The 25977-nt window shown below is 41.0% G+C and overlaps 1 protein-coding gene and 1 long non-coding RNA gene across 11 annotated transcripts in view; one reads left to right on the top strand and one right to left on the bottom strand.

Moving 5' to 3' along the window:
• The window catches only part of UVRAG (UV radiation resistance associated), a 324682-nt gene that overhangs the window by 4953 nt on the left and 293752 nt on the right, over window positions 1–25977 (bottom strand). For 5 of the 9 annotated variants that reach the window (XM_055549116.1, XM_055549117.1, XM_055549115.1 and 2 more), the window contains one exon: window positions 24327–24418. In XM_055549116.1, coding sequence (XP_055405091.1) covers window positions 24327–24418 — 92 coding nt within the window. Of the gene's footprint in view, window positions 1–1407; window positions 2315–12948; window positions 13602–16135; window positions 16232–23713; window positions 23823–24326; window positions 24419–25977 lie in introns of those variants that run through there. The other 4 variants (XM_055549121.1, XM_055549122.1, XM_055549123.1 and 1 more) reach the window with 4 other exon arrangements.
• On the top strand, window positions 360–25829 carry LOC129629224 (uncharacterized). Of its 2 annotated transcripts, XR_008703094.1 has the most exons (4): window positions 360–484; window positions 9173–9258; window positions 24214–24318; window positions 25684–25829. It is a non-coding gene; the product is annotated as an uncharacterized LOC129629224 (long non-coding RNA). The 2 variants fall into 2 exon arrangements; XR_008703093.1 differs by lacking the exons at window positions 24214–24318; window positions 25684–25829 and adding an exon at window positions 10181–10391.

Below are 25977 nucleotides of genomic sequence, written 5' to 3'. Positions count from 1 at the left end.
TGATGCTGGCTTATCCCTGTGGTCTAAGCAAAGGTTATTCATCTTGAGAAAAGGCAACCACAAGGTTCTTCTAGTCTATGCACCCACCAGACTCCCTTGCTTGGTTACAAGTGTTGGTGCCAAGAGTGATTTCATAATTAGGGGTGCTCACTGGGGCACATATAGAACCAGGCAAATAGACGAGTAAATTACTGTTTTTAGTTCTCAAGAAAAACAAAACAGAGCAAAACCTGTTGGCCTTAATCTAGGTTTTCAGTTAATATGTTGTCAAAACTCACAGTAATGGGGTAAAGCTGCACATTTTTGCCAACCTTGTTGTTTTCGCTCTGCTACTTGCTGACAGTACCCCTCTCTACATGATTTTGCAGGGGGCCTAGGTAATCAAACCAAAACAGCATCAGCACCACCCAAAGACAAGTCTATTCTGGGCAGAAGGGCCACACTTTCAGTTGCCACCCCACCCAGGAAGGGAGAGCAGCACCAGGTGAGCCTGCCCAGAACACTGAAGGTGACGTTGCTGGTATGAGACCCCAGGCCAGGTGCTTAAACTACTCACGGCTATGGAGGCTGAATGACTTGACACCCTCCGTGCCACCATCCGCCCTCCCTCCCGGGGGGACCCTGCTCTGCTTCTCTCAGCTGGGCTCCAGGTGGGCTGATAAAAGGGCATGAGGAACAAGCAGTGCTTAAGACACAACAACAAAGGGGTTTTTATAGTTGTCTTTGCCTCGAAAGCTCTCAACTTTGCATGACAAAAAAGTAATAAAAGTATGAAACCCCCCAATCCCTCCCCCAGTTACAGTGAGCAGGGAACTACCCTTTTCTTGAGCATCCAAAATGCTGAATTCTCATACCTTCCCTGTGAAAAAGGTAGGCAGGTAGGAGGTTATGTGATTTCTTCAAGGTTGCAGAACCCACATCTGACTCCAGAGCCCTCACAGCCATTTGCATCTCATGTGGGAAAATTATATTCCAATTTGACTAACATTTGCTAAGAACCAACGTCTGATATCGGAGAAGGCAATGGCACCCCACTCCAGTACTCCTGCCTGGAAAATTCCATGGATGGAGGAGCCTGGCGGGCTACAGTCCATGGGGTCGTGAAGAGTCGGACACGACTGAGCGACTTCATTTTCACTTTTCACTTTCATGCACTGGAGAAGGAAATGGCAACCCACTCCAGTACTCTTGCCTGGAGAATCCCAGGGACGGGGAGCCTAGTAGGCTGCCATGTATGGGGTCGCACAGAGTCGGACACGACTGAAGCGACTTAGCAGTAGCAGCAATGTCTGATATGCCAGATATCAAGCTGAATGCCATTATACACAGGCTTTCCCATTTAACCCACCCAACCTATAGCTAAGCTCTGGGCTGTTACTCTTTTTTTTTTTTTTTTAATTTTTAATTTTATATTGGAATACAGTTGACAATGTTGTGTTAGTTTCAGGTTACAGCAAAGTGGTTCAGTTGTACATATGCATCTATCCATTCTTTTTCAGATTCTTTTCCTATATAGGTTGTTACAGAATACTGAGTAGAGTTTCCTGTGCTGTACCGTAGGTCCTTATTGATGTTACTCCTATTTTGATACATGGATTCAAAGGCTTTGCTAGATGGAGACTTTGGCATTTGCTGACATCCTGATTCTGGGATCTTTTCCAGTTTCTCTGAATTTTTATGAGAACTGAGGTAAAGACAGTATCAAATACAATTTAGAAAACCCAAGTAACAATAAAACATTCCCTCTTAAGAACGGTAAGAAGATGAGGTATTAGACAAATAAAGAAGTCTACAGGTCTAACGTTTACCCTAACAATCACACACTTTTTCCCCCCATTTGTAGCTATGCGCCATGAAACTTTTCAAAAATTTTTACTAGTCTTTCTTACGATCTTAAAAAGAGTAAGTTGAACAAAAAAGATATATATTTTTTTAATTAAAAAAGCTTTTTAAAACTTGTTAGCTTGGAATATAGTTGATTAACAATGTTGTGAGAGTTTCAGGTGTATAGTAAAGTGATTCAGTTATACATATACATGTAGCTATTTATTTACCAATTTAAAAAGGTATTTTCTTGATAACTGTGGGCCATCAATATGACCACACCTTACTGACTATGACATAGTAGAGCGACTATAGCCTTTCAGGGGTGTGTTTCTGAGTCTGAAGTCTGCACTCAGGCTTTTGTATGTCCTCTCTCACTGCTAAGCTGTTACATGCGGCCAAGTCAGTGTTTTTGCCTGCAAGGGCTTCTCATTTTTTTTGACGTTTATGTCTTATTTGTTGTGTTCTTATAAAGTAGCTGTCTTGAGAACTGTGTGCAAAGCAAGAATAAATAGGATTTGAGAGATGGACCAGCAGATATCCTGGGTACAATATGCATAATTATATGAGTTTTGTAACATTAGTTTTGGCTGCTCAGAATTAATTTTTTTATTACTTCCAGGATCTTAGCAATGTTCCAAATTTTTAAGATAGCTGAGCTTTAAATAGCTCAAGTATTGAATGACTGTATTAAAATATATACAAACACACATGAATTTTAAATTATTATAATAATTTATTCTCCCTGGACAACTAAAAATATAAACCATATTAAAAACTAAAAATCAGTCAAAAACCTATTGGCCATCAAATAACCACTATTTGGATATTTTCCTTGTAGACTTTGATTTTATATATGTGTTTAATTTAAAAAAGACACAAAACCAATCAAACAACAAAATGAAAGTTGTGTTTGCAGTATATGTACATATATATAAAATATATATATATACACATACACACACTTCTGTATCCTGTTGTTGGAAGTTATTAAAACCTCTTGGTAAACAATTCTAAGTAGCTACTCCATTAAATGAAATTATCAAAAGTTACTTAACCATTTCCTTATGTTTGTGGATGAGATATTTCTAAAATTTTATATTAAACTTGTATTTCTGTATAAAAACACAATACATAGGTTTTTAATAAAATAATTAAAAAATTTTTCATATTTAATAGAAGGTTTCTAGAAGGAATCTTCACTACATGTTTTGGTATTAACTAAATTCTTACCATAAAAAAGGAACATTTTACCTCTACTGTTGCCTAAAAAGAGAAAGGCAGCAATTAAAAAGGCAAATGCCCAAAAGCTTTCAAGATTCTTTTTGTCTGATTAGAGTCTGGCTTCATAATTATTTTATCAAGATGGAAAAAGAAGTTGAAATCCTTAGATTTACTAGTTTTTAAGACCAATTTTTAAAGGCAATTGACAACTTATCAAATGAAATTATTACATTATTTAAATTGTGATGAACAACATAAATAATTTCTACTTCTGGAAACAACTAAAGTAAACCTGAGTGTTCTGGGGAGGAGGAGTTGCAGCAGAAAATATGGCATTTCTTTACCCACCACTCCAGCCACAGGTTCCTTGTTCTAAAGCACTAGATTTGGGGACATAAAGCCTGAGGTCTAGCAATTGGACAGAGTCCTCAAAGTTCACTGCACAGTCTCCTTATCACCTGTTTGCTTTGAATGGATGTCTCCTTCAGCTTGGCTTAGGTCCAAACTGGAAACATGACATTTGGGGTTTAACGCTATAATTTAAAGGAATGTATTTAAAAACAACCACCCAAAGATACTGTAATAAACTTTCTAGGCCACAGTTTAGTGAAACAAGACATAGACTGAATAACTGAATCATATCAGGGACTGTTAAATAATAATACTCTTTTCTGCTACAAGCACAAAAGGGTATCTTAGGATCCCTGACAATAGCATGCGAGGGAGAAGCCAAGTAGTTCAGAGTTTAGAAGTCAAGGAGGACAGTCTGGTTTAAATTTGGCTTCTTTGGATCAAGTCTTCTCTGATGTCTCTAAATTAGGGTCATTAATTTCTTTTTCATTGTCTTTATTGCAGTTACTTTTGTTATCTCTTCAGCTATATCCAGAGCTATCTGGAGATAGTAGTGGTGATGAGAAGGGATGCTCAAACGTCTGGATCGGCAACCATGATTGATCCTGTTTATTTGGAGCTATAAATTAAGGCTGAATTCACCACTTATTAGTTATATGACTATAGGCAGTTACCTTCTCTCTGTTCTAGTTTTCTTCTTTTTAAAATAGATTACTGGACTGTGGTAAGGATTAAATAACACACTTCAAACCCTTGGCAGCTGCTACTGCTGCTAAGTCGCTTCAGTCGTGTCCGACTCTATGCGACCCCATAGACGGCAGCCCACCAGGCTTCCCCGTTCCTGGGATTCTCCAGGCAAGAACACTGGAGTGGGTTGTCATTTCCTTCTCCAATGCATGAAAGTGAAAAGTGAAAGTGAAGTCGCTCAGTCGTGTCTGACTCTTCACGACCCCATGGACTGTAGCCCGCCAGGCTCCTCCGTCCATGGGATTTTCTAGGCATAAGTACTGGAGTGGGGTGCCACTGCCTTCTCCGAACCCTTGGCAGGATGCCTGCCATATATACCGATGACAGTAGTAGCTGTAAGTGTGGTTTCCGTCATTATTATTTGCTTCCCTAGGCTCTGGATTCCAAAAGTATTAGCCTCATTTTACAGAAGAGGTTAAAAAAAAAAAACTTAGTTGCCCAGTCGCGTCTGACTCTTTGTGACCCCATGGACGGTAGCCCAGCTCCTCTGTCCATGGAATTCTCCAGGCAAGCCTAGTGGAGTGGGTAGCCATTCTCTTCTCCAAGAATCTTCCCAACCCAGGGATCAAACCCAGGTCTCCTGCATTGTAGGTGGATTCTTTGTCGTCTGAGGCCCACAGAAGAGGTAACTGAGACTCAAAGACATTATAACATCTTAGACAGAAACACAGGGTAACAAGTAGCAGAGGAAAGACCAGAACCTAGATCTCCTTCCTTCTACTGTTTTCTTCTATACAAAATACTGTTTAAAGTAGGAACAAACTCAGAACTCCTCCCACACACCCACGTCTCCACTCCTGCACATAAGGGAGAGCTACCTGCATGAAGACAAGGAGTCAGGCAAGTATAAAAGAGTGGGCGAGAAAGTACTAAATCAAAGGTTTATCCTGCTCAGGGTGAAACTTCATTCCAGGTTTTTCCTGAGGACATGTGGTGGGGAAGGCTTTGAATCGAGTGGAAATGCACAAGTGCCTCTATTTACACGACCTACCAAATGCTGTGGGACTATAAGAGCTCCCCAGAATCCTTTGAGCCACATTCTTATTGTCCCCAAACCTCTGATGTGTCATTTTTCTATAAGAATACAGGTTCAGGGAAAGGGAATTTTTATAAGAGGGAGAATTTCTCTGCTTCCCCAAGCTAAATGAGGAGGACTCTGTTCAGCACTTCTATAACCATTATGCACGTACCTTGCCATGAAGCTAATCTGGGAGACAGCAGAACCAGCCCACTGGACTCCACTACCCTTGCCCCAGCACTCTTGCTCCCTCTTCCTTTTCTGTGGGTTTTACTGCCTGAAACTATAGCCTCTTTTTACAGAAAAGGAAGTGAGAGAGAGGAAAAGAGGTACAGAAGCATTGGTCCAAAATGTGTTCCTATTTCCACATCTGCTGTATATAATATTCCAGACTCTTACACGTAGCTCTGCCATTATATGAAATACATGAGCCTGGTGAAGCACTGAACCTGTTTCATCTCCTGTAAAGTGGGTATATCCATCTAACAGCTGTTCCAGTTAGGATTAAATGGGATCTACAAGTAAAATTCTTAGTACAATGAGTAGGTACTCCATAAATTATTAATAATAAAACAAGAGCAACTGACATTTTATATGAAGTATCTATTAACAGCTTTATACACAGTCTCATTTAATCCTCACATCTCTATGATGTATTAAGAAAATCATCCTCATTTTGCAGATGAAGAAACTAAGGCACAGAGGTTAGGTAACCTGCCCAAGATCACAAAGAAACTAACTGTGGTTTTCTTTTTTTTTGGCCACGCCGGGTCTTTGCTGCTTTCTGTGTGAGCTTCCTCTGGTTGCGGGGAGTGGGGGCTGCTCGTTTCGGTGCGTGGGCTTCTCACTGCAGAGGTTTCTCCTGTTGTGCAGCACAGGCTCCAGGGCACGTGGGCCCTAGAGTGCATGGGCTCAGTAGTTGTGCATGGGCTTAGCTGCTCCGCAGCATGTGGGATCTTCCCAGACCCTTGTCCCCTGTGTTGGCAGGTGAATTTCTATCCATCATGCCACCAGGAAAGTCTTAACTGTGTTTTAACAGAGGGTGTCTGACTAAATAAATGCTAATTTTCTTCTCTTTCCCAATCCATAGGACCACCAAAACACTCTCCACTTCTATATGAGGGAGCAGTGAGAATCAGAATAATGTTTTTAGGTCAAGTGGCTTGATAATTTTTCCTTCTCTTCTTGCCTACATTAAGTGTGTGGGGCATTTTTACTTCCTAAGACTTGTTACACTGTCATAAGAATTGTAATGCATTCTAAGTATCTATTATGAACACACATTTTACCATGAACTGTTATAAATGTGGAGACTCAGTGAAAAATGAAATAAAGAAAAGAATGTAAAGATTTTCCACTTCAAGAGCATTCTTGAAGCTGGGTGAATTTTTAGCTCTCTGAAAAGTTTTTTTCTCTGTTCTCTCTCAGATTCACTTGTGCTTGTTTTATCTGTCTACAACCAGATCTCACACTGTAAAGTATTAGGAAGGAGTACAATTCACAGACTCAAATATGTGTCTTTCCCTCCTACAAAATGTTTCCTCTGAGGAACATTACTAGATCACAGCTGGTCAAAATGCTAAATCTTGATTGTCTGGAACCTGGCCAAAATCTACAGCTACGACTCGGTGGAATAAGAATACTTAAAAAGAAGGAAAAAACCCCACACTTTTAAATAACATTTGATCTTCTTCTTTCTCCCCCTTGAAGCAAGCTATGACCTCATGGCAGTGAGACCTCTACATGGAGGTGTTTAAGTTGGTTTACAGCCATTAGAAATGTTTGAAGCTCTAGGTACTCCTCTGTGCCAACAGCATGTCAACTGTGCTAAAAAGCAATAATAGTTTCTCACCTTCTTAAAGATTACTGCTTAAATAATGCAGAGCAACGACAGGGCTGCACAGAGTGCCAAAAGCAGGTTGCCAAGGCGAAGCTAAGGTAGAATTACGTCTTTTGGCAGCTGAGAAATTATGACATTAAGTTAGTTTAAAAAAAAAAAAAACCCTCCATAAATTAGGCTACTAACCTTTTTCAAAATCCAGCAAAGGCTGGGATTTATCTTTCTTTTTCTATCTCAGATCAAGCAGAAGCACAGAGCCTCCTTTTGGAAAAGCCAAATTGAACAGCTAGATCTTATCTCCCAGGAGGTCACTGGAGGTTAATAGTTTTAAGCATGTAAACTCTTGGCCACAGGCAAGCAATCTGAAGGCCTCTCACCATTACAGATAAGTGAAAGTGCTTAATCTTTGCCCTGGATGTTAACAAAAACAAGAAACAAAATAAAAATAGAAACAATCTTGGGCCAGAGCACAGGCTAAAATCTGTGCCAATGGTCACTTTTCCCCTGGGCTCAGCTTAGAAGGCTTCCTGCCAGAGTCTGACTAAATAAAAACAGAGGTTTAAAAAGGAATAACTGAACAAGGGAGCCTTTAGATTTTATTTAAACGGAGTTCTGATGGGAAGATGAGTTTGTGAAAGAGAAAGTTCCATCAGCAAAGGATAAAACCAAGCAAGCTGAAAAAACCCATTTCCCAGGCTCTGTGATGTGAGCAGCTCCGTGGTCCTGGGCAACAAGGCCCAGCTGGGAAACAGAGGTCCCAGCACAGGTTATGAACAGAGGCTGAAGGGGTGCCCACGGCCCGGAGCCCACCTGGAGGCCAGCTTGGTCTCAAGGCTGAGTTCCTTGGGGTCAGGGAATAAACAGCGATCCTCCAGAGAGACACATGGTCCCAGGAGCTGACAGGTCAACCACTGCACCCATCAGCTTTCACTTCTAAGAAATCATCACACAAATAATGTATTGAAATCACAGGCAAGGCAACAAACATTATGAGGCTGTAACATGGTCTGTAGAAACAGAGATGCCAGGAAGGTTACCTGGCGAACCGTCGGAGTGTCTAGACCGCACTTGAAATGTGGGAGAGTGATAAGGTGTTTGTGCTGAAAACTTAAAAAAAAAAAAAATCTACCTTTGCCAGGGAAACCAGAGTAATAGCGATGTCACAGACCAGTCACAGGAAAACCTTGGTCAGAATTTACAAAGTAGACTTGCAGAGACAGAGCGCTAAAGGAAGCATTAGACTCCAGAGACCAACGACAGAATCTGTGAAGTTAAGTCTTTTGAAAGATGCCACAAAGCTGAACCACCATCTCATTTCTAATAAGCTCTGACATGAATCGAACCATGAAAAGAAACAACTTCAGTTGTTTGTTATTTTAAAAGAAAAATGGATAGCTTTGCCACCATATCCAGAGATGCTGAAGGCCTCTGGAAGAAATACTTGAATGACAGCCGTCACTGAATCACTGCTTAGAGACTGTGGGACTCCAGGGATAATGTCTTGGGAAGCTTCTCTCTTGTAGCCCTCTGTATTACTGTAAGAGGTGCAGTATAAACAGAACATAGCAACACATTATTTACTCCCTCATTCAAATATATGGTGAGTGTCTACTATACACCAGGCACTGTGTACTAGACTTTGGGGATACAATAGTGGTTGAAAAAAGCCATGGCTCCTGCTTTTGTGGAGCTTATATCAGAGTGGGAGTGGACAGACATTAATGTAAAAATCACAGACATAAAATGACCACCTCTGACACATGCTGTGCAGGAGCGATCATGGGTTGAGAGAGCTTATAACAGAACTGACCCAGCCAAGGCCAAGATCTGAAGGACTAGACTTCTTCACCAGGTGGAGAGTGGGTGTGTAGGTGAGAGCATCCAGGCAAAAGGAAAAGGATATGTCAAGACCCTACCTACATCAAGAAAGAGAACAGTGTGTGAGGACCCAAAAAGTCATCAAGTGAACAGCAGCCTGGTAGAAGATAAAGCTGAAGAGGAAAATGTGGTCTAGAGTAGACTATGCAGAAACCCAGAGGCCATGTTTAGAATCTTCTCTTTAAGTCATTAAAGTGTTTTAGGCTAGGGGTGTGTATGTCTGTCTTGTCTGTCTAGTGGGTAGGAAGAGAAAGAAAGAGACACTGATCGACTGATCTGTATTTTGGCAGGTACACTCTGACTGAAGCTGGAGAACACACGGGAGGGGTCTGGAGCGGATGCTGGGGGACCGAGCACAGGCCGTGCAGTACTGCAGGTGAGAGATGATGCAGGCTTGGGCCAGAGCGGAAAGGTGCAGCTGCAGACAGAGGCACATTAGGGGAAATCAGCAGAGGTTGCGAAGGCTGGAGTTAAGAGGAAAGGGAGAATCAAACAGCTTCCTGGCCAGTGTGAAAGACTGGATGGAGATTCGATTTGCTGAAAGCAGAGCCCTGGAAGAGCATGAGGCTTACGATGGTTCTGGTGGAAGACAGGGGAAAAAAACAAACAAAAAAAACACAACATGGGCACAGACAGTGTGCTATGAAAATGTCCAGGAGGCAATCTGAATAGAGGTCTGATATCAGAAAAGAGACCTGGGCTAAAGAGTTGTACTTGTGCTTCAATTCAGTGTGGGTGATAATTAAAAAACGTAGTTGAAGATCAGATCAGATCCCCGGGCAGGGGTGGGGAATAAAATCAGAAAAGAGGGCCAAGGACTGAGCCTTGAGGTGCTCCTGTTTTTCATGATGAGGCAGAAAAAGAGGAGCCCACGAGTGAGATAAGGAGCAGTCAGAAAGGAATGAAGAGAACTAGAGAAAGGTTATAATGACAGGATTCCTGTTCTGGAACCACAGATGCTAAATGATCTCTGTATAAAACATTTTATTCTTAACACAGCTAGAAGAGAGGCTGTACAGAGTAATGGTTAAAGGAGAGACCCTAAAACTTTCTTCTGGGATCAAATCTTAGCTCCTCCACTTGATGGCTGTGTTACATTTAAATTATTTAAACCTCTCTGTGCTTCAGTTTCATCTGTAACATAAGAGAGGATAAATGGGCCCTAGTTCACTCAGCTGTTGTGAGGATTAAATGAGTTAACTAAATAATTCATTCAAAATGCTTTGGGAGGGTACCTGGTTTCCAATAACAGTCATTTGGTATTTCTATAATGATGTTACCTCTTCTTATATATGCAGTTATCCCTAGCAGAAGGATTATTGAACAAGCATCATATAAAATGGACCTTTAACATCTCCAGAGTTGAAATGCAGCTTATACTCAAAGATCACATGAAGCAGTCAGCAGTACTTTCTAATTCTGCAAAGCCCTGTCAGCCTTCTTGAAACTTAGTACAGTGTTTTAGATCTAGAAAGATATTTATCTGCTGATACATGCTGAAGGATTCCTCCTGAAAAACAAGACTTCCTGGAACACGGCATCTCCCCTCCATTCATGTAGGCATAACCATCTTCCCAAAGCCCAGTTCAAGTCCTGCCTTATTTGTTAAAGCCTTCTTTAAAACCATATGCCAATTTAAAATGACCTCTCTGAACTCCCTGATCAATACTTGTAATTATACCATCCAACTGATGCTTAACAGGATCACTTGTATTTCAACACATATTTCAGTAGACAGTACTGAAATCCACATTCACTGCCTGGCAATCTGCTAGGCACTGGGAATAAAGAGGCTCATAAAATAAGGTTTCTATCATTAGCGTTTCCACTCTAGTCGAGAAGACAGAGAGTTAGCCAATCACCGGAACACCACAGTGCTTTGAACACAATATACATTTTGTATGATGGAGGAGGGAGCCACTAGTCACCTAGAGGACTCAGCACAGGTGACTATCTTTCATTGACCTTTGAAAGATAAGGTACAGTCAGTCAGTCAGGCTGTGTGTGTATATTAAGGTGCAGAGAGAGTAAGAAATGAAGGGAAGAATATTTAAGTCAGAATTAAATACAGTATGTGTGCAGTCCAACTGTGGAGCCAAGTCTTGTAAACAGTGTATGGAAGGGACCTGGCCTTCTATTTTTTGAAACCCACTCCTCCACTTCCCAATCTAAGGGAGTACAGAGCACATAGTAGATACTAAGTGAATATATTTGTTTTATGAATAAGTAGATTTGATTAATTGTACCCAAAAGGAATAATTTGTTGTTGTTGTTTTTGGGCAATGTATTGAGAAACATTCAGTTAATGTGAAAGAAAAAGAAGTAAAAAGAGCACACTCCATGGTTACTTATAAAGAACAAAACTTTCTAAAGATACACTTATAGTAAGTCTAACTGATGAAATATTATGCAGCCATTAAAATGATGTAAAAATCTGGTAATGGATTGGTAACAGGCTTAAGATATGACAGACGTACACACAACTGCAAGGACTGTGCTTCAACACCGCAGCTACACGTCACCGAGTACCTGCAAGGTGGCAGCTGGGCTTGAGATGTGCTGTGAATGTACAATACACACTGGATTTAGATGGTTTAGAATAAAAATGGAGTGTAAAATATTAATAATTAAAAATACTGATTACACACCAATCAGTATTTTAGAATTACAGGAAAACTACTATTAAAGTTAGTTTGCCTATTCCTTTTTACCTTTTTGCAATGTGGCTGCCAGAAAATGTTTAAGTTTCTACATATGCAGCTCAGACTATATTTCAGTGCTGATATAGATGATATGATCTCAACTGTGTAAGTAACACGTAGAAAACCAACTTAACAGTGGTTTCCCTCCCTGGATTGTAGGGCTATTGTTTGCCCCTCATCTGTGTATTTTTACATTTTCCAAATTTTATTCATTGATAATCAAAAAGAACGATGAGAGAGAAACAAGGCACAAATAAAAAATCTCTATTTGGTTCAAAGACTTGGCTGCTGGAGGGTGAGAAAAGCAGCCCGGGATACCCAAATGACTTCTCACTGACGGAGGGTTAGCACACAAAGGATGTTGGCCAGCTGTTCTCCATCCTGACTGGAGACAGAGAAAAGCGGAAATGGGTGTTAACCGCAGAAGGGGGCCTGTAAGTTAAATATAGGGAAGAATTTCCTGAAGTGAGGGTGTTTAAATTCTGGAATGAGTTACAGAAGAAGCCTGGTCCCCCAAGGTCTTTAAAAATACTACAGATACCCATATGCCTTGCGTATTCCTGTCTAGAGGCAATGAGATAACTTGTCAAGGTTCCGTCTGAAATAGCTGTCTTAAGAGTAAATAACTCCAATAAAACTTTCTTTTTCATTTATTTTTGACCAGCCTTCACTTTTCATATTAAGGATGCCAGCCAGTAAGGAGTACTTTGAGAGGCACGCCCCTCTGATATGGCTACCTTAAGTAGTACTCTTGAGACTTCAAAGACAATGTCATTTGATCTAAATTTAAAAACCAGAGTCAGCTAGACGACATGGTTTTTAAGTCCCTTGGGTCACGTGCCAGAGACTAGTTCTGAATTCAGCATGAGCAAATGATGGAGGGAAGGAGAGAAGATAGACCTGCTTTTAAAAAATAAGGCTTAAAAAAATGTTTAAAAAATACAGGATAGGGTCTCATTTTCACAGGTGGATGGTTTGGCTTAAAAGCTGAAGTATTATATCACTACCCTCTGGTTTTAAAGAAAGATGGGTTCAAAATTTTTCATTATTTTCAATTGACTGAAAAAGCCCATTTTCTTAAAATGTGTCAAAGTTTTTACTTTCTTAATCATTTGTTCACTAAAAAAACTGTTCAACTTGATTCTATTTATAAAAAAGAACAGAGAACTAGATCAGAAACAGGTGAGCAGAAACACTATCTAGAGGTTTAACCAATGAAGTGATACGACCTTACGTAAATCCACTAGTTGCTTCTCCCAAAGTCACATCATTAAATGCTGGAAGGAATCAGAAGTATTCCAGCAAGCTGCAGAGTAGCCAAGGATATGTCTCCTCAGTATTCTAGCATCACTAAGGTCACGGAAATTGAGGCAGCCTCAATAAAAACAGCACGCCTGGTCCTACAACATCAAGGAAGTCAGTGCGAGGTTGAGCACCGTCACGTGGAACGCGGTCCCCTGAAGCCGGGGCTCAGGCTGTGAGTCCCACGTGACAGTGAGACTGAACAATGCAGAAGAGTATTTTTGTAAGTCTTGTTCTTCAAAATATTTAATTTGTCTTATCTACTCATTCAGATTATAAACTAAACAACTGTCAACTAAGCAAAAGCAGGGCAAATCTCACACTTTTGAATTTTCTTTCGTCTTTTGAATAGTGCTGTATGCAGAGGAGACCCTTAATGAATTGTTAAATGTATGAATAATGCTTATAATATTTTGTATAGTCCTTTTTAGTTTATAAACCACTTGGACAGACATTATCTCATTTGTTCCATATAATGATGCTTGGGAAATAGGGCTGCTGCCATTAAGTCCACTGAAAAAACTGATACTCAAAAAATTTATGAAAATTAAATGACAGAGCTGAAGTTGGAGCGTACATTTTCTGATTCCCAAATCCAGTGCTCCTTCCACTGTATTGTGAAACTTTACAGTCAGTAAAAATTGAACTTGGAATACAACATTTCAAGTATAAATCAGGACAGATGGTTCTGAAATCCTGCTTTTATCATCTTTTTCTGAAAGAAAGAAAATGAAATTTAAGGCAGGCAAACACGGTGGACAGACATGTTTTAAGCCAGCTCACCTGTTCCCTTAGCTTTCTTGTTTCTTAACCAATGGAGTTGAAACATACCACCATTTTTGTTTCTTTTCGTCTTAAAGTTCTAAATTCTAACCAAGTTTCATGACTCTTACCAGGTTCCTATCTCTCTGAGGTAAGTGGAGAAAAGCAACAAAGAGTGTCTTCCTGTCTGATTCTGCAGTGTATTTTTCTAGTACTCTGGATTTGACTTTGATGGGCTTCCCTGGGGAAGGTAATAATAGGTGTTAGAAATTCAGTGGCAGAGAGAGAGAGAGGAGGGCTGGGGAAATGCAGAGAAGGAAAAGAATGACCACTAACTGGTAAGAGGCAGCCTGGCATGACAGGAAGAGCATGCGACCAGGAGGCAGACAGCCGGCATGGCCGCCCAGTTCCATCACTTACTGTCATGTGATCATGGCAAGTCACTTCGTATTTCTAAGTACTCTGATATGTAAGATAGTGATCATCATCCTTGCCCTGCCTCCTTCACAGGGTTGTTATAAACTTAAATAAAAACATGGTAAATTCTGCAAAAAAGAAACTTTCATTGTACATAACTTCTAACTATAGCTGAGAGTTAACCTAAGAAAATAAGTAACCAAAAAAGTAAGCAGGCCACTAGAATTGTGAGGTACTTTCCTTTAAGTTCAGAGGAAGGTCGTATTAAGTACTTGGGGAAAAGTAGAAGGGAAATGGTGAATATTCTGTATCACTAATGTACAAAGAAGCATGAGCCATTATTAAAAAATGTGATCAAGAACCATGTTCTATACCTGTTTGTAAGGAGACGACTGTAGATATTTTTTTATGACTGTAGATTTTAAAGGAAAGATAAAATACCTATAATAAAGGATGGATTTAATTTTTAAAAAAGACAACTACGATTTCATTTACCCATGATATAGTTATAATAATACTTACCATTTGTTACTATTATATGCCAGGAAGTATGCTAAGTATTTATGTATTTAATCTTTATATCAACTTTATCAGGAAAGCATTATAATCTCTATTTTACAGATACTTTTAAGCAGAGAGTTTAAACTTGCCTGAAGTCACAGAGATAGTGAGTGGTCGGAGAAGGCAATGGCACCCCACTCCAGTACTTTTGCCTAGACAATCCCATGGACGGAGGAGCCTGGTAGGCTGTAGTCCATGGGGTCGGTAGAGTCGGACACGACTGAGCGACTTCACTTTCATGCATTGGAGAAGGAAATGGCAACCCACTCCAGTGTTCTTGCCTGGAGAATCCCAGGGACGGGGGAGCCTGGTGGGCTGCCGTCTATGGAGTCGCACAGAGTCGGACACAACTGAAGCGACTTAGCAGCAGCAGCAGAGCTACTATTCAAACCCAAAGTCTTCATATGCTCCTTAGAACTGGGCAACTGCTTCCCACTCTGGCCTGCCTGTAATCTTCACATGCCCCAGTCCTCCTTATGCCCCAGGTCCACTAAATGCCATCTCCTTAGTGAAGGCTTGTCCAGGCCTCACCTACACCCCTCACCTTACACTGGGGAGTAAATGACATCCTTAAGAATGTTCCAGATAACTTCACCTTCCTTCAGTACTTCATACTTTCTGTTGTCTATCACATCTTCTTCCAATTTCAGTGCCTGCTCATCGCTGCTCAGAAGCTGGTGGGTAAGGCTTGGTGGAGAGAGGACCTAAGGCACCAGGGGAGGGCCTGCTATCTCTGCCTGCTGAGTGAGTGAATGAAGTAGGATGTGAGCTGGATCTTGAAGTGAAAGCAATGTTTGGAGAAAGCAGAGGCAAAGCAGGCAATTCTAGGTGGTGGGAACTTGTCTGAGAAAAGAACTGAGGTCAGAAATGAGGGGGGCCTGTCTAGGGGTCGGTTCAGCCGGGGTGAGAGACAGTGGAGAGATGTAACTAAGGACTGTCCCCAGGGCCTGGATGCAGGAGCCCCCTCACACAGTCTGTTCACAGCAGCACAGCACAGACTCTCTTCCTCTCAGCGCTAAACATGTCGCCTCAGTGGCGGCCGTCAAACAGTGGCTCGCATGTCAGGGAAGCGGTCAGGCTTCCCTGACCGTAATTCAGCATTGGCTGTGCATGAGCATGTCAAATGGAATCCTGGACCACTTTCTAGTTAGTAGTAAAAGAGAGGAAAAATGGGATGTTTAAGTGGCATGGTGGTGGCTTTTAACCAAACCATTCAAGAGGACAACCTCTGAGCTGAAATTCTGCTTTTTCAATTTGTGTTGTTTGGCAGTCACAACAAGGTTAGTGATTCAAGGATGAGAAAACGGACACTTCTTTTGGAAAGGATCAGCATAAAGTGCTGGGAACTGTGCCCCAGGTAACTTGTATTCTTGAGAAAAGGGATAGTTTTATGATTAGTCAGGTAAGATGCTTTGATGTTAGATAAGAATTCTGTTCTGTCACATGACAGAAAAGAAAAATCACACTGCCTTTTCTTAAAACAAGCTGTCATACAACTCTGAAGCTTACCATAAGGAGGAATTCAGTGACTGCACTGATCGTCAGCCAGTTTGAAATTCTCGACACCGAAAGAACACACAGCAATCTACTTCCACCGGGACCAGCCTGTGAATGGTAACCGCAGCACAGAGGATGGAAGTGTTTTCTTTTACAAAAGATGTAAGAGGCTCCCTTAGGGGCGTGAGTTTTTTTACCCTTTGCCCTAAGGAGCACAGGCTGGGGAGGTAATTCCTCAGTTCACGGCTGCTCTCGGAAAGTCTCAGGTTTCCCCTGGGGCTGAAGTGTTTGTTCCAGCTTTGTTTAGGTTTGGAACCTCCGGGCTGCCTTTCCACAGCAGTCTTTCCTGGGTTCGTAATGTGGCAGACGTTTTGCACTACTTTGCATCTGTCTCAGCGGTCCGTTTTTCATTACGGCACCATAAAGTGGTGTCTACTATTCATTCAGTGTTAATGTGCTTGGCACAGCTGGCATAAAGGGGCACTGTACAGATGTGGGCACTGGGGGCTTAATGGGTTTACCATGTCAGTGCCAGGAGACCTGGACTCCAATCTTACTGCCACAGGCTTGTGGAACAGCTGTGCTTGGAAAGTCATTTAATTTATCTGAACCTCAGAAATGGAGAGTTGCTGGAAATGGCTATGTTTTAGGAGGGAAAAGAGAGTCAGGGTGCAGTGAGGAAACACTTCTATGTAAGCATTTTGGGTAAACTGTCTAAAGAGATTGCAGAAGAAAGGGATCTAATTTCTGAAGTTCCAGTAACTGGTTATGGTTTTGTTTCTCACTTAAAATATTTACTTTCCCCCCGCCTAATTTTGTATTTTCTGTTTTGTATTGTTTTCTTGAAAGGGTTCCCTAATTATATAAGCTCAATGCGCCACAAAACCTAGATCTTCTCTGTTTCTGAAATGAATCTGCACACTAGCCAAGTGGTCTATTCTTCGCCAGTAAAGCTGCTGTGCCTTTTCTAAAGCTGTTCCCGCTATTTGAGGGTGTGGGTATGGATGGAGGTAGGAGAGACAGGAGAGGGGGAGCACATATTTGACAGCGTGTGACTCGAGGAGCCGGTATAAGGACCATATGTGAGAGCAAGGGGAGAGGCGGGGGTAGGAAAGAGCTTGGATTTTAGTCTAGCCACTGGAGCTAGGGAGTGATTAAGATACAGCTAAAATTTAAAAAGATCACGCTGGCTACTTTGAAGAACGAACAGAGATGGGACATGAATGAAACCAGGGAGACAGACTGGACTAGCATAGTGCCTGGGTGAGAGCAGGCGGTGGCTTGGGCTGGGGTGGTAGCAGCAGAGATGGTGGGAAGAACAGTTGGTGGGTAGAGATCACAGCATTTTTGCCGATGAACTAGACTGGATCAGGGAGGAGTGAAGAAAAGAAGGAAGCGTGCTCCTCTGGTTTGAGTGACTGGGCAGACAGTGTGTCATCTGTGGCTGAGGAAGGCTGGCGGAAGGACAGTTTTAAATGCTGAGGCTGAGGTGCCTGTGATACTCTAAGGGGAGGTTTCAAGCAGCAATCCGACTATAGAGCTCACAGGAGAGGCTGACACTGAAAACAACGCGAGGAGGCATAGCAGGTAGATGGCTTTCAAGAGCGGGGCATGAGACCACGTGAGAAGAAAGCAGAGAGAAAAGGAGAGGAGACCTTCGGGCAGAGCTGTGCAGTTCTCCATACTTACTGATCAAAAAAAGGAGGCGAACAGGAAAAACAGGCAGAAAAGAGCAGCTGAGAGGAGGAAAACCAGGGGAAGATAGTGCTGGAAGCCAAGAAAGGAAGATGCATCAAGAAGGCAGGAATGGCCAGCAAGGCCAAACATCACTAAATACAGACGAGGCTAAGGATGAAAAAGTGACTGCTAGGTTTGGCAACATTTGAGTTTTAGGCATCTACCTAGATAAGAGGAATTCCAGTACACTGAGAGAACTGGAAATCACACTGGAGTGATTTAAGGAGGAACTGGAAAAAACAGAACATAAGTAGACCCATACATAATCTTCATAAAAATTAAATTAGTAGCTAAAAACCTCTTCTTCCCCCTCAAAAAATGAAAACCACTAGGTTTTTCAGACCTTCATGATAAAGAGAATTCCTGCTGTACATAAACTCTTCCAGAGAATGGAAAAGGAGAGTAGAAAAGAAGGGGGAAAGAACCTCATTTTATTTTACGAGGCTGTTATAATCCTGTTACCAAAATCAGACAAAGATTATTGTATACATAGGCTAGCCTCATTTCAGTTTACAAAAGTAGATATTCTAAAAATTTTAGCAAATCATGGACTCTAATCAAAATGATATAAAAGAACTTATTTACAAAACAGAAAGACTCACAGATTTCAAAAACAAACTTATGGTTATCAAAGGGGAAATGTGGAAGACAGTGATAAATTAGGGGCTTGGGATTAACATTCACACTACTATAAATAAAACATAACCAACAAGGCCCTACTGCATTGCACAAGGAACTCTATTCAATATTCTGTAATAATCTATATGTGAAAAGAATCTGAAAAAGAAGGACTATATGAAAAAGAATATATATATATATATATATATATATATATATATATATATGTATGACTGAATCACTTTCCTGTAAAGCAGAAATTAATACTTGGTAAATCAACTAAACTTCAATAAAGTAAATTTTAAAAATTAGCAAATGAAATCCAATACTATACAAAAAATAATACATCACAATCAAGTAGAGTAGATCCCAGGTGGCAAAGATGGTTTAACAACAGAAAATATGTTTAGTTATTAACACAGTAAAGAAGCATAAATATAGTATTATTTCAATAAACATAATAAGCATTTTATAAAATTCAAAATGCACACATTCAAAATTTCAAGAAAAACAACTCTTAGCTGGGAATAGAAAGAAACTTCCTTTTGCTAATAAAGAATATCTATCCAAACCTGTAATAGAATACTTAATGGTGAAAAGAAGCATCCTCTTTAAAGTCAGGAATAAGACTGCTGCTATTATATTACTGTATCATTAATATCCACTACTGTTGCTCCTCTTCCATAGAACATAAGAGAACAAAAAGAGAACAAAAATGTAAGAGAACAAAAAGTAATAAAAATTGTAAAAAGAGGAAGAAATAACACCATCATTCAAAAAAATGATTGTTTACACAGAAAAACTCAAAGAATCTAAGATAAACTATTGTAATTAATGTTTAGTAAGGTTGCTGGATACATTTTCCAAAATACAAAATCAGTGGTGTTCCTTTATACTAGACACAAAGAAGTTGGATGCTGTAATAAAAAATTTATAACAGCAACCAAAAGGGTAAGCTACCAAGGACTAAGTATATAATAAAAGATGTGTAAGGCCCTTATGAAGAAAGCTTTAACACTTTGCTGGGGTATGTTTAAAAAAAACAAAACATATAAAGAGATACCATGTTCACAGAAAGACTCAATATCATAAAGCTGTCAAATCACTCAAATACAATTCATAAATCAAGAAAAGCCGAAAGAGATTCGAAGAAGGACCATAAGTAGGAGCCTCACCAGACCAGATATCAAGAAAGTTGGGGAAATCTTCCTTTCCCCTTGCTTTGAAGGAATATGATTTAAGAGTAACACTCTTGGCCTCTCTCCATCCTCCCACTTACTTGCTCTTAGGGGAAGAGGGCCTTTTCTGATTGGTGACTTTACAGGGAAAGATAAAACCTGGGTATTCCTGGCTTAGCCCCATCTGGTTTCTGCAGGAGTCACCGGACAGTATAGTTAAAGGCTGGTTGCTGGCGGAGAAGCCTGGGGTTCTCCAGTTCACATCCTGATTGCAAGAGTCGGTTTAATTTTGAGTGATGTCTTTGCAAGCACTTTTATAATAGATCTAAAGCTGCATTTTCCAAGTGGCTTTATCAGTAATAAAACTGACATTTTGATTTCTGTTAAGTCTGTCTCGTATCTCCTCTCTCAAGTGGTTCCAAATGTTAGGAGGAAGAGAGATGCTCAAACCTCAGTAAGACTTACAGAAATTACACCTTATATTAATTAAAAAATATGGCACTAGCCTATAGATAGACTATAAAACAATGAAACAGAATAAGGAACCTGGAAACAGATCCATGTGTAAGTTAACTTGATTTATGAAACAGACTGATTATCAACAGTGGATAAAGATAAAGACTCTTCAATAAATGATACTGAGACAATCTGCCATCTGTACTGAGCAAGATTTATTTTAGTTGGTTGGTCAGGTGGTGCAGTGAGGTGCCTCTCTTTTTGATTATTTTAATTTTACCATTTGTGTTATAAAACCTTTCGTGATTTATGTACCTTGTTTCCAACTGGATCACAAATCCCTTGAAGGTAGGGCTTGAGCCTCATACTCACTGCTACCTCAGAGCACCCATCATGGACTGAGCACTGACAGTGCTAAATACATGCTTGCTAGCTCACTGCTGAAGTAACAGTGGGGATTCCCGGCGGTCCAGGGCTTAAGGCGCTGTGCTCCCAACGCACGGGGTACAGGTTTCCCGGCGGTCCAGGGCTTAAGGCTCTGTGCTCCCAACGCATGGGGTACAGGTTTCCCGGCGGTCCAGGGCTTAAGGCTCTGTGCTCCCAATGCACGGGGTACAGGTTTCCCGGCGGTCCAGGGCTTAAGGCTCTGTGCTCCCAACGCATGGGGTACAGGTTTCCCGGAGGTCCAGGGCTTAAGGCGCTGTGCTCCCAACGCACGGGGTACAGGTTTCCCGGCGGTCCAGGGCTTAAGGCGCTGTGCTCCCAACGCACGGGGTACAGGTTTCCCGGCGGTTCAGGGCTTAAGGCTCTGTGCTCCCAACGCACGGGGTACAGGTTTGATCCCTGGTTGGGGAACTGAGCTTCCACACGCCACATGATGTGGTGAAAAAATTAAAAAGTAACAATAATAATAATGATGATAAAATAATTATCATTTTACATTAAAACTTAGTTCCTAGCCTTCATTCCTCAGGGTATACAGGTCTGTGTCAACACTAACTTTTTACGATGATTTTGATATTCTGAGTAGAATTCTTTAAACAATTGTGTATTTGCTTAACAGGAGTCTTGTCTAAAGTCAGATATCCATATTTTTGAAGATCATGAGACAAAAATAAAAAAACCAAGTGATGGTAAATCACAGATGTCACTTTATTATCCACAAGGCCTACCTTGCTGGCACAGAAGAAAATGAGACTATTATTGTACTTTCCTCCTCACAAATTATTTTTCCACCTACCATGTCATTTCATCTTCACCACAAACCAGTGAGATGAGCAGGGATTACAGATGAGAAAATTACATTTTAGAGAGGTAGGAGTTTAAATTTAGATAGCAAATCAGAAAATTAAAGTGACAAGGTTACATGGATAACGTATTTACCTGAGGTTTTTAAAAACAGGTCATGACATTGTATAGGAGGCAGGGATCAAGACCATCCCCGAGAAAAAGAAATGCAAAAAGGGAAAGGAGGCCTTACAAAGAGCTGTGAATAGAAGAGAAGCGAAAGGCAAAGGAGAAAAGGAAAGATATACCCATTTGAATGCAGAGTTCCAAAGAATAGTAAGGAGAGATAAGAAAGTCTTCCTAAGTGATCAATGCAAAGAAAGAGAGGAAAACAATAGAATGGGAAAGACTAGAGATCTCTTCAAGAAAATTAGAGGTACCAAGGGAACATTTCATGCAAAGATGGGCTCAATAAAGGACAGAAATAGTATGGACCTAACAGAAGCAGAAGATACTAAGAAGAGGTGGCAAGAATACACAGAAGAGCTATACAAAAAAGATCTTCACGACTCAGATAATCACAGTGGTGTGATCACCAACCTAGAGCCAGAACCCTGGAATGCGAAGTCAAGAGGGCCTTAGGAAGCATGACTACGAACAAAGCTAGTGGAGGTGATGTAATTCCAGTTGAGCTATTTCAAATCCTGAAAGATGATGCTGTGAAAGTGCTGCACTGAATATGCCATCAAATTTGGAAAACTCAGCAGTGGCCACAGGACTGAAAAAGGTCAGTTTTCATTCCAATCCCAAAGAAAGGCAATGCCAAAAAATGCTCAAACTACCACACAATTGCACTCATCTCATACGCTAGCAAAGTAACGCTCAAAATTCCCCAAGCCAGACTTCAACAGTATGTGAACTGTGAACTTCCAGATGTTCAAGCCGGATTTAGAAAAGGCAGAGAAACCAGAGATCAAATTGCCAACCTCTGCTGGATCATCAGAAAAGCAAGAGAGTTCCAAAAAAGAGAAATCTACTTCTGCTTTATTGACTATGCCAAAGCCTTTGACTGTGTGGATCACAATAAACTGGAAAATTCTGAAAGAGATGGAAATACCAGACCACCTGACCCGCCTCTTGAGAAATCTGTATGCAGGTCAGGAAGCAACGGTTACAACTGGACACGAAACAACAGACTGGTTCCCAATTGGGAAAGGACTATGTCAAGGCTAGATACTGTCACCCTACTTATTTAACTTATATGCAGGGTACATCATGAGAAACGCTGGGCCGGAGGAAGCACAAGCTGGAATCAAGATTGCCAGGAGAAATATCAATAACCTCAGATATGCAGATGACACCACCCTATGGCAGAAAGCAAAGACCTAAACAGCCTCTTGATGAAAGTGAAAGAGGAGAGTGAAAAAGTTGGCTTAAAATTCAACATTCAGAAAACTAAGATCATGGCATCTGATCCCATCACTTCATGGCAAATAGATGGGGACATAGTGGAAACAGTGACAGACTTTTATTTTTGGGGGCTTCAAAATCACTGCAGATGGTGACTACAGCCATGAAATTCAAAGACGCTTGCTCCTTGGAAGAAAAGTTATGACCAAGTTAGACAGCATATTAAAAAGCAGAGACATTACTTTGCTGACAAAGGTCCGTCTAGTCAAAGCTACGGTTTTTCCAGGAGTAATGAATGGATGTGAGAGTTGGACTATAAAGAAAGCTGAGTGCCAAAGAATTGATGCTTTTGAACTGTGGTCTTGGAGAAGACTCTTGAGAGTCCCTTGGACTGCAAGGAGATCCGACCAGTCCATTTTAAAGGAAAGCAGTCCTGAAAATTCTTTGGAAGGACTGATGGCGAAGCTGAAACTCCAACACTTTGGCCACCAGATGCGAAAAACTGACTCATTTGAAAAGACCCTGATGCTGGGAAAGATTGAAGGCAGGAGGAGAAGGGGACAACACAGGATGAGATGGTTGGATGGCATCACTGACTCAATGGACATGAGTTTGGATAAACTCCGGGAATTGGAGATGGACAGGGAGGCCTGGTGTGCTGCAGTCCATGGGGCTGCAAAGAGTCGAACACGACTGAGTGACTGAAGTGAGCACTGTGATAAATGTTGAACAATTTGCCATGAATGATGGAATCTCTAAACTTAAAACAACAACAAAATTCACATAACAAATGAGAAAAAGATCTGGGACTCAGAAGCCAGTGCTCCTTAGAACAAACCATGCTGTTCTCAGCTGTCTAACTCTAAAGGCCTGATCTGAACGCACATAATTTTGTAAGTTATTGCCTATCATCCAAGGGTTCGAATTACTAAATGACTAGAGCCAACAGCTTTCCTTTTATTCATGTCAAGTTAATTACCTAATGTCTTCTTTGCATCAGATGGTCCCTTTCCCCTTGTCGTTTGAAGAGGGTCATGTCCATCCTGACAAAGCACTTTAGGCAGCAGCTTGCCCTTAGGTTACAACAGGCACTGACATCACATGTGAGAAACGTTCCAGTACGTCTGTTCTTCCTGCTCTCAGACTACATCCTGACAGCCTAACCTATTCCTTGTGTGCTTTCTTCCCTTTATTCTCAACCACTGATCCTGATTTTTTTTTTACTGTCCTTTGCTTGTTCTTTGGAAAAGTCCTGGGGGTTCCATGTCCCCCGTTTACAAATCACATGGCTGTCCTCCAGCCTCTGCCTCAACCATGCATTCAAGAATTCCTCACCCAGCCAACCTTCCCATGTCTAAACAATACCTCCTTGAACCCACCCCACTCCCCTGGGTGCTTCACCCTCTTAACTAGACTGGAGCTTAGACTTATGCAGGTATGATGGCTGCCTTTTCTTTTCTTCAGGTATCTCATTACAGAAGAAAACCCAGAAGGCAGGTGTGGAGCAGAAGTCAGGAAGTTCCTCCAGATCACTATCCACATTGCACTTTCTGGGTATGGCAGAGAAAGGTACTTACCACCTGACCATTAGTCCGTGCTCCATGAAGTTTTTCAGGTTAGGAAGGGTTTGCCTCAAGTCTGGAGTCCCTAGTCCATGTTGATATCTTAGCTGCAAAGATGGAAAGACAGAATTAAATTCTGCCAGATACTAGGCAATGCTTCCCAGACATGACCCACTAAAGAAGTCGTCCCCCTCCCCCCACCCCCGCTTTAAACGTTAATGAGGAAATGCGACTGTATGATCCCAACACCATCCCAACCACACTTTCTGGATGGTGTTTAAAGGTAGTCTGCTCACTTCCTGTTCTCTTGCCTCCTAAAGTGAGAGAAGACTAAGAATGACCAACCATATGGAATCAGGACTATTTCCAAGACCCCTGTAGAGTTTGCTAACATCAACCTCAGGGACGTATACCATAAAACCAGTATTTCATTTTACATACTGAAGGCTGGGATTATACACTGAGCACATTCAGCCCTTCTTTCACTGACTCTTCCCTTTGTAGAATCAAGAATAAGGTTCATGTTGTATGTGTCTCTGATGCCCAAGTATCTGACACAGTGCTGGTGCTCATTTCATGCTTATTAAACAAATAAAGAGCAAGTCATTTTTGACTGAGGCTGTGCTTTATGTTAGTCCTCTTGTGCTTCTAGCTTTCCTTTTTCTCTAGGACCAGAGAACAGAGTTGCTATGGCCTCTGGCTAAGATCTGCTCTTAGTTTTACTTATTTCTGCTAGAGGTTGATTTTCTACAATTCAGTGCCCTTCTAAGTGTCTTGGGTAACCTACTAAATGGTTTTCATCTGTCTGTTCCTGCCTCCTCTCACTTTGTCTCTAAGACTATTTGCTTCCTCACTAAGCATAAAACAGATCCGAGGTCAAGTATAATGTGCATATTCATACACACACACATGATGTCAAATACACAGAAAGTGTACAACACAGCCCTGTAGAAATGTATTTTTAAAATGACATAATATATATGAAGAAAGGACTCTGTAAACTGCATACTGATGTACATATATGAAGGGTCATCTGCCTTAAAGTTTTGCTTTTCCAGCACCTAATTTAAAAGTGGCTAAGTTAAACTAAATATTCTCCTCTTTCAAAAAATAAAACTACTATCAACAAAAAATCAAAGTAACTTTTCTTTTGTTTGTATCTAGTACTCAATTGACTTTTCACTTAAGTGGGAGTGAGTGACGTTTAACAAAGAGTTCACTCTCACTACACTGAACTTTCAAAGAAAACCCCCAAACCTAATCCTAAAGAAACCTAGTCTCTTCAATGGTTGGAACATACACATAAAATAAGGAGGAAGAAATATAGAATGTTAAAGCTAAAAGGTATCTTGTTAACCCTTTTCTTGTGCAGATGGGAAAACTGACGCCCAGAAAGAGGAAGGAATTTCTCCAGAGCCACACGTTTCAATGGCAAAGATATTATTAGTCAGAGCCTCCTTTTCACAATCATGCTACTCGACCAGCTACCCCAAAGTCTGAGAGGAAAATTGGTTAGAAAAAAACAAAACCCCAAACCTTGAGAAGACAAAGGGAAAATATTCTTTTCCTTTTCCAAATCTAGCTTGGTGACCTAAATCACCTCCTGAGATTTGCTGACCTTGAATTATAAGATCTCCTCCATATTATATGACATCATTTCTTACAT

The sequence above is a fragment of the Bubalus kerabau genome, chromosome 15 (assembly GCF_029407905.1).
Source record: "Bubalus kerabau isolate K-KA32 ecotype Philippines breed swamp buffalo chromosome 15, PCC_UOA_SB_1v2, whole genome shotgun sequence".
NCBI classification, from domain to species: domain Eukaryota; kingdom Metazoa; phylum Chordata; class Mammalia; order Artiodactyla; family Bovidae; genus Bubalus; species Bubalus kerabau.
Note: the sequence above shows the minus strand (reverse complement) of the source record. Positions and strands in the feature narration are given on the sequence as shown.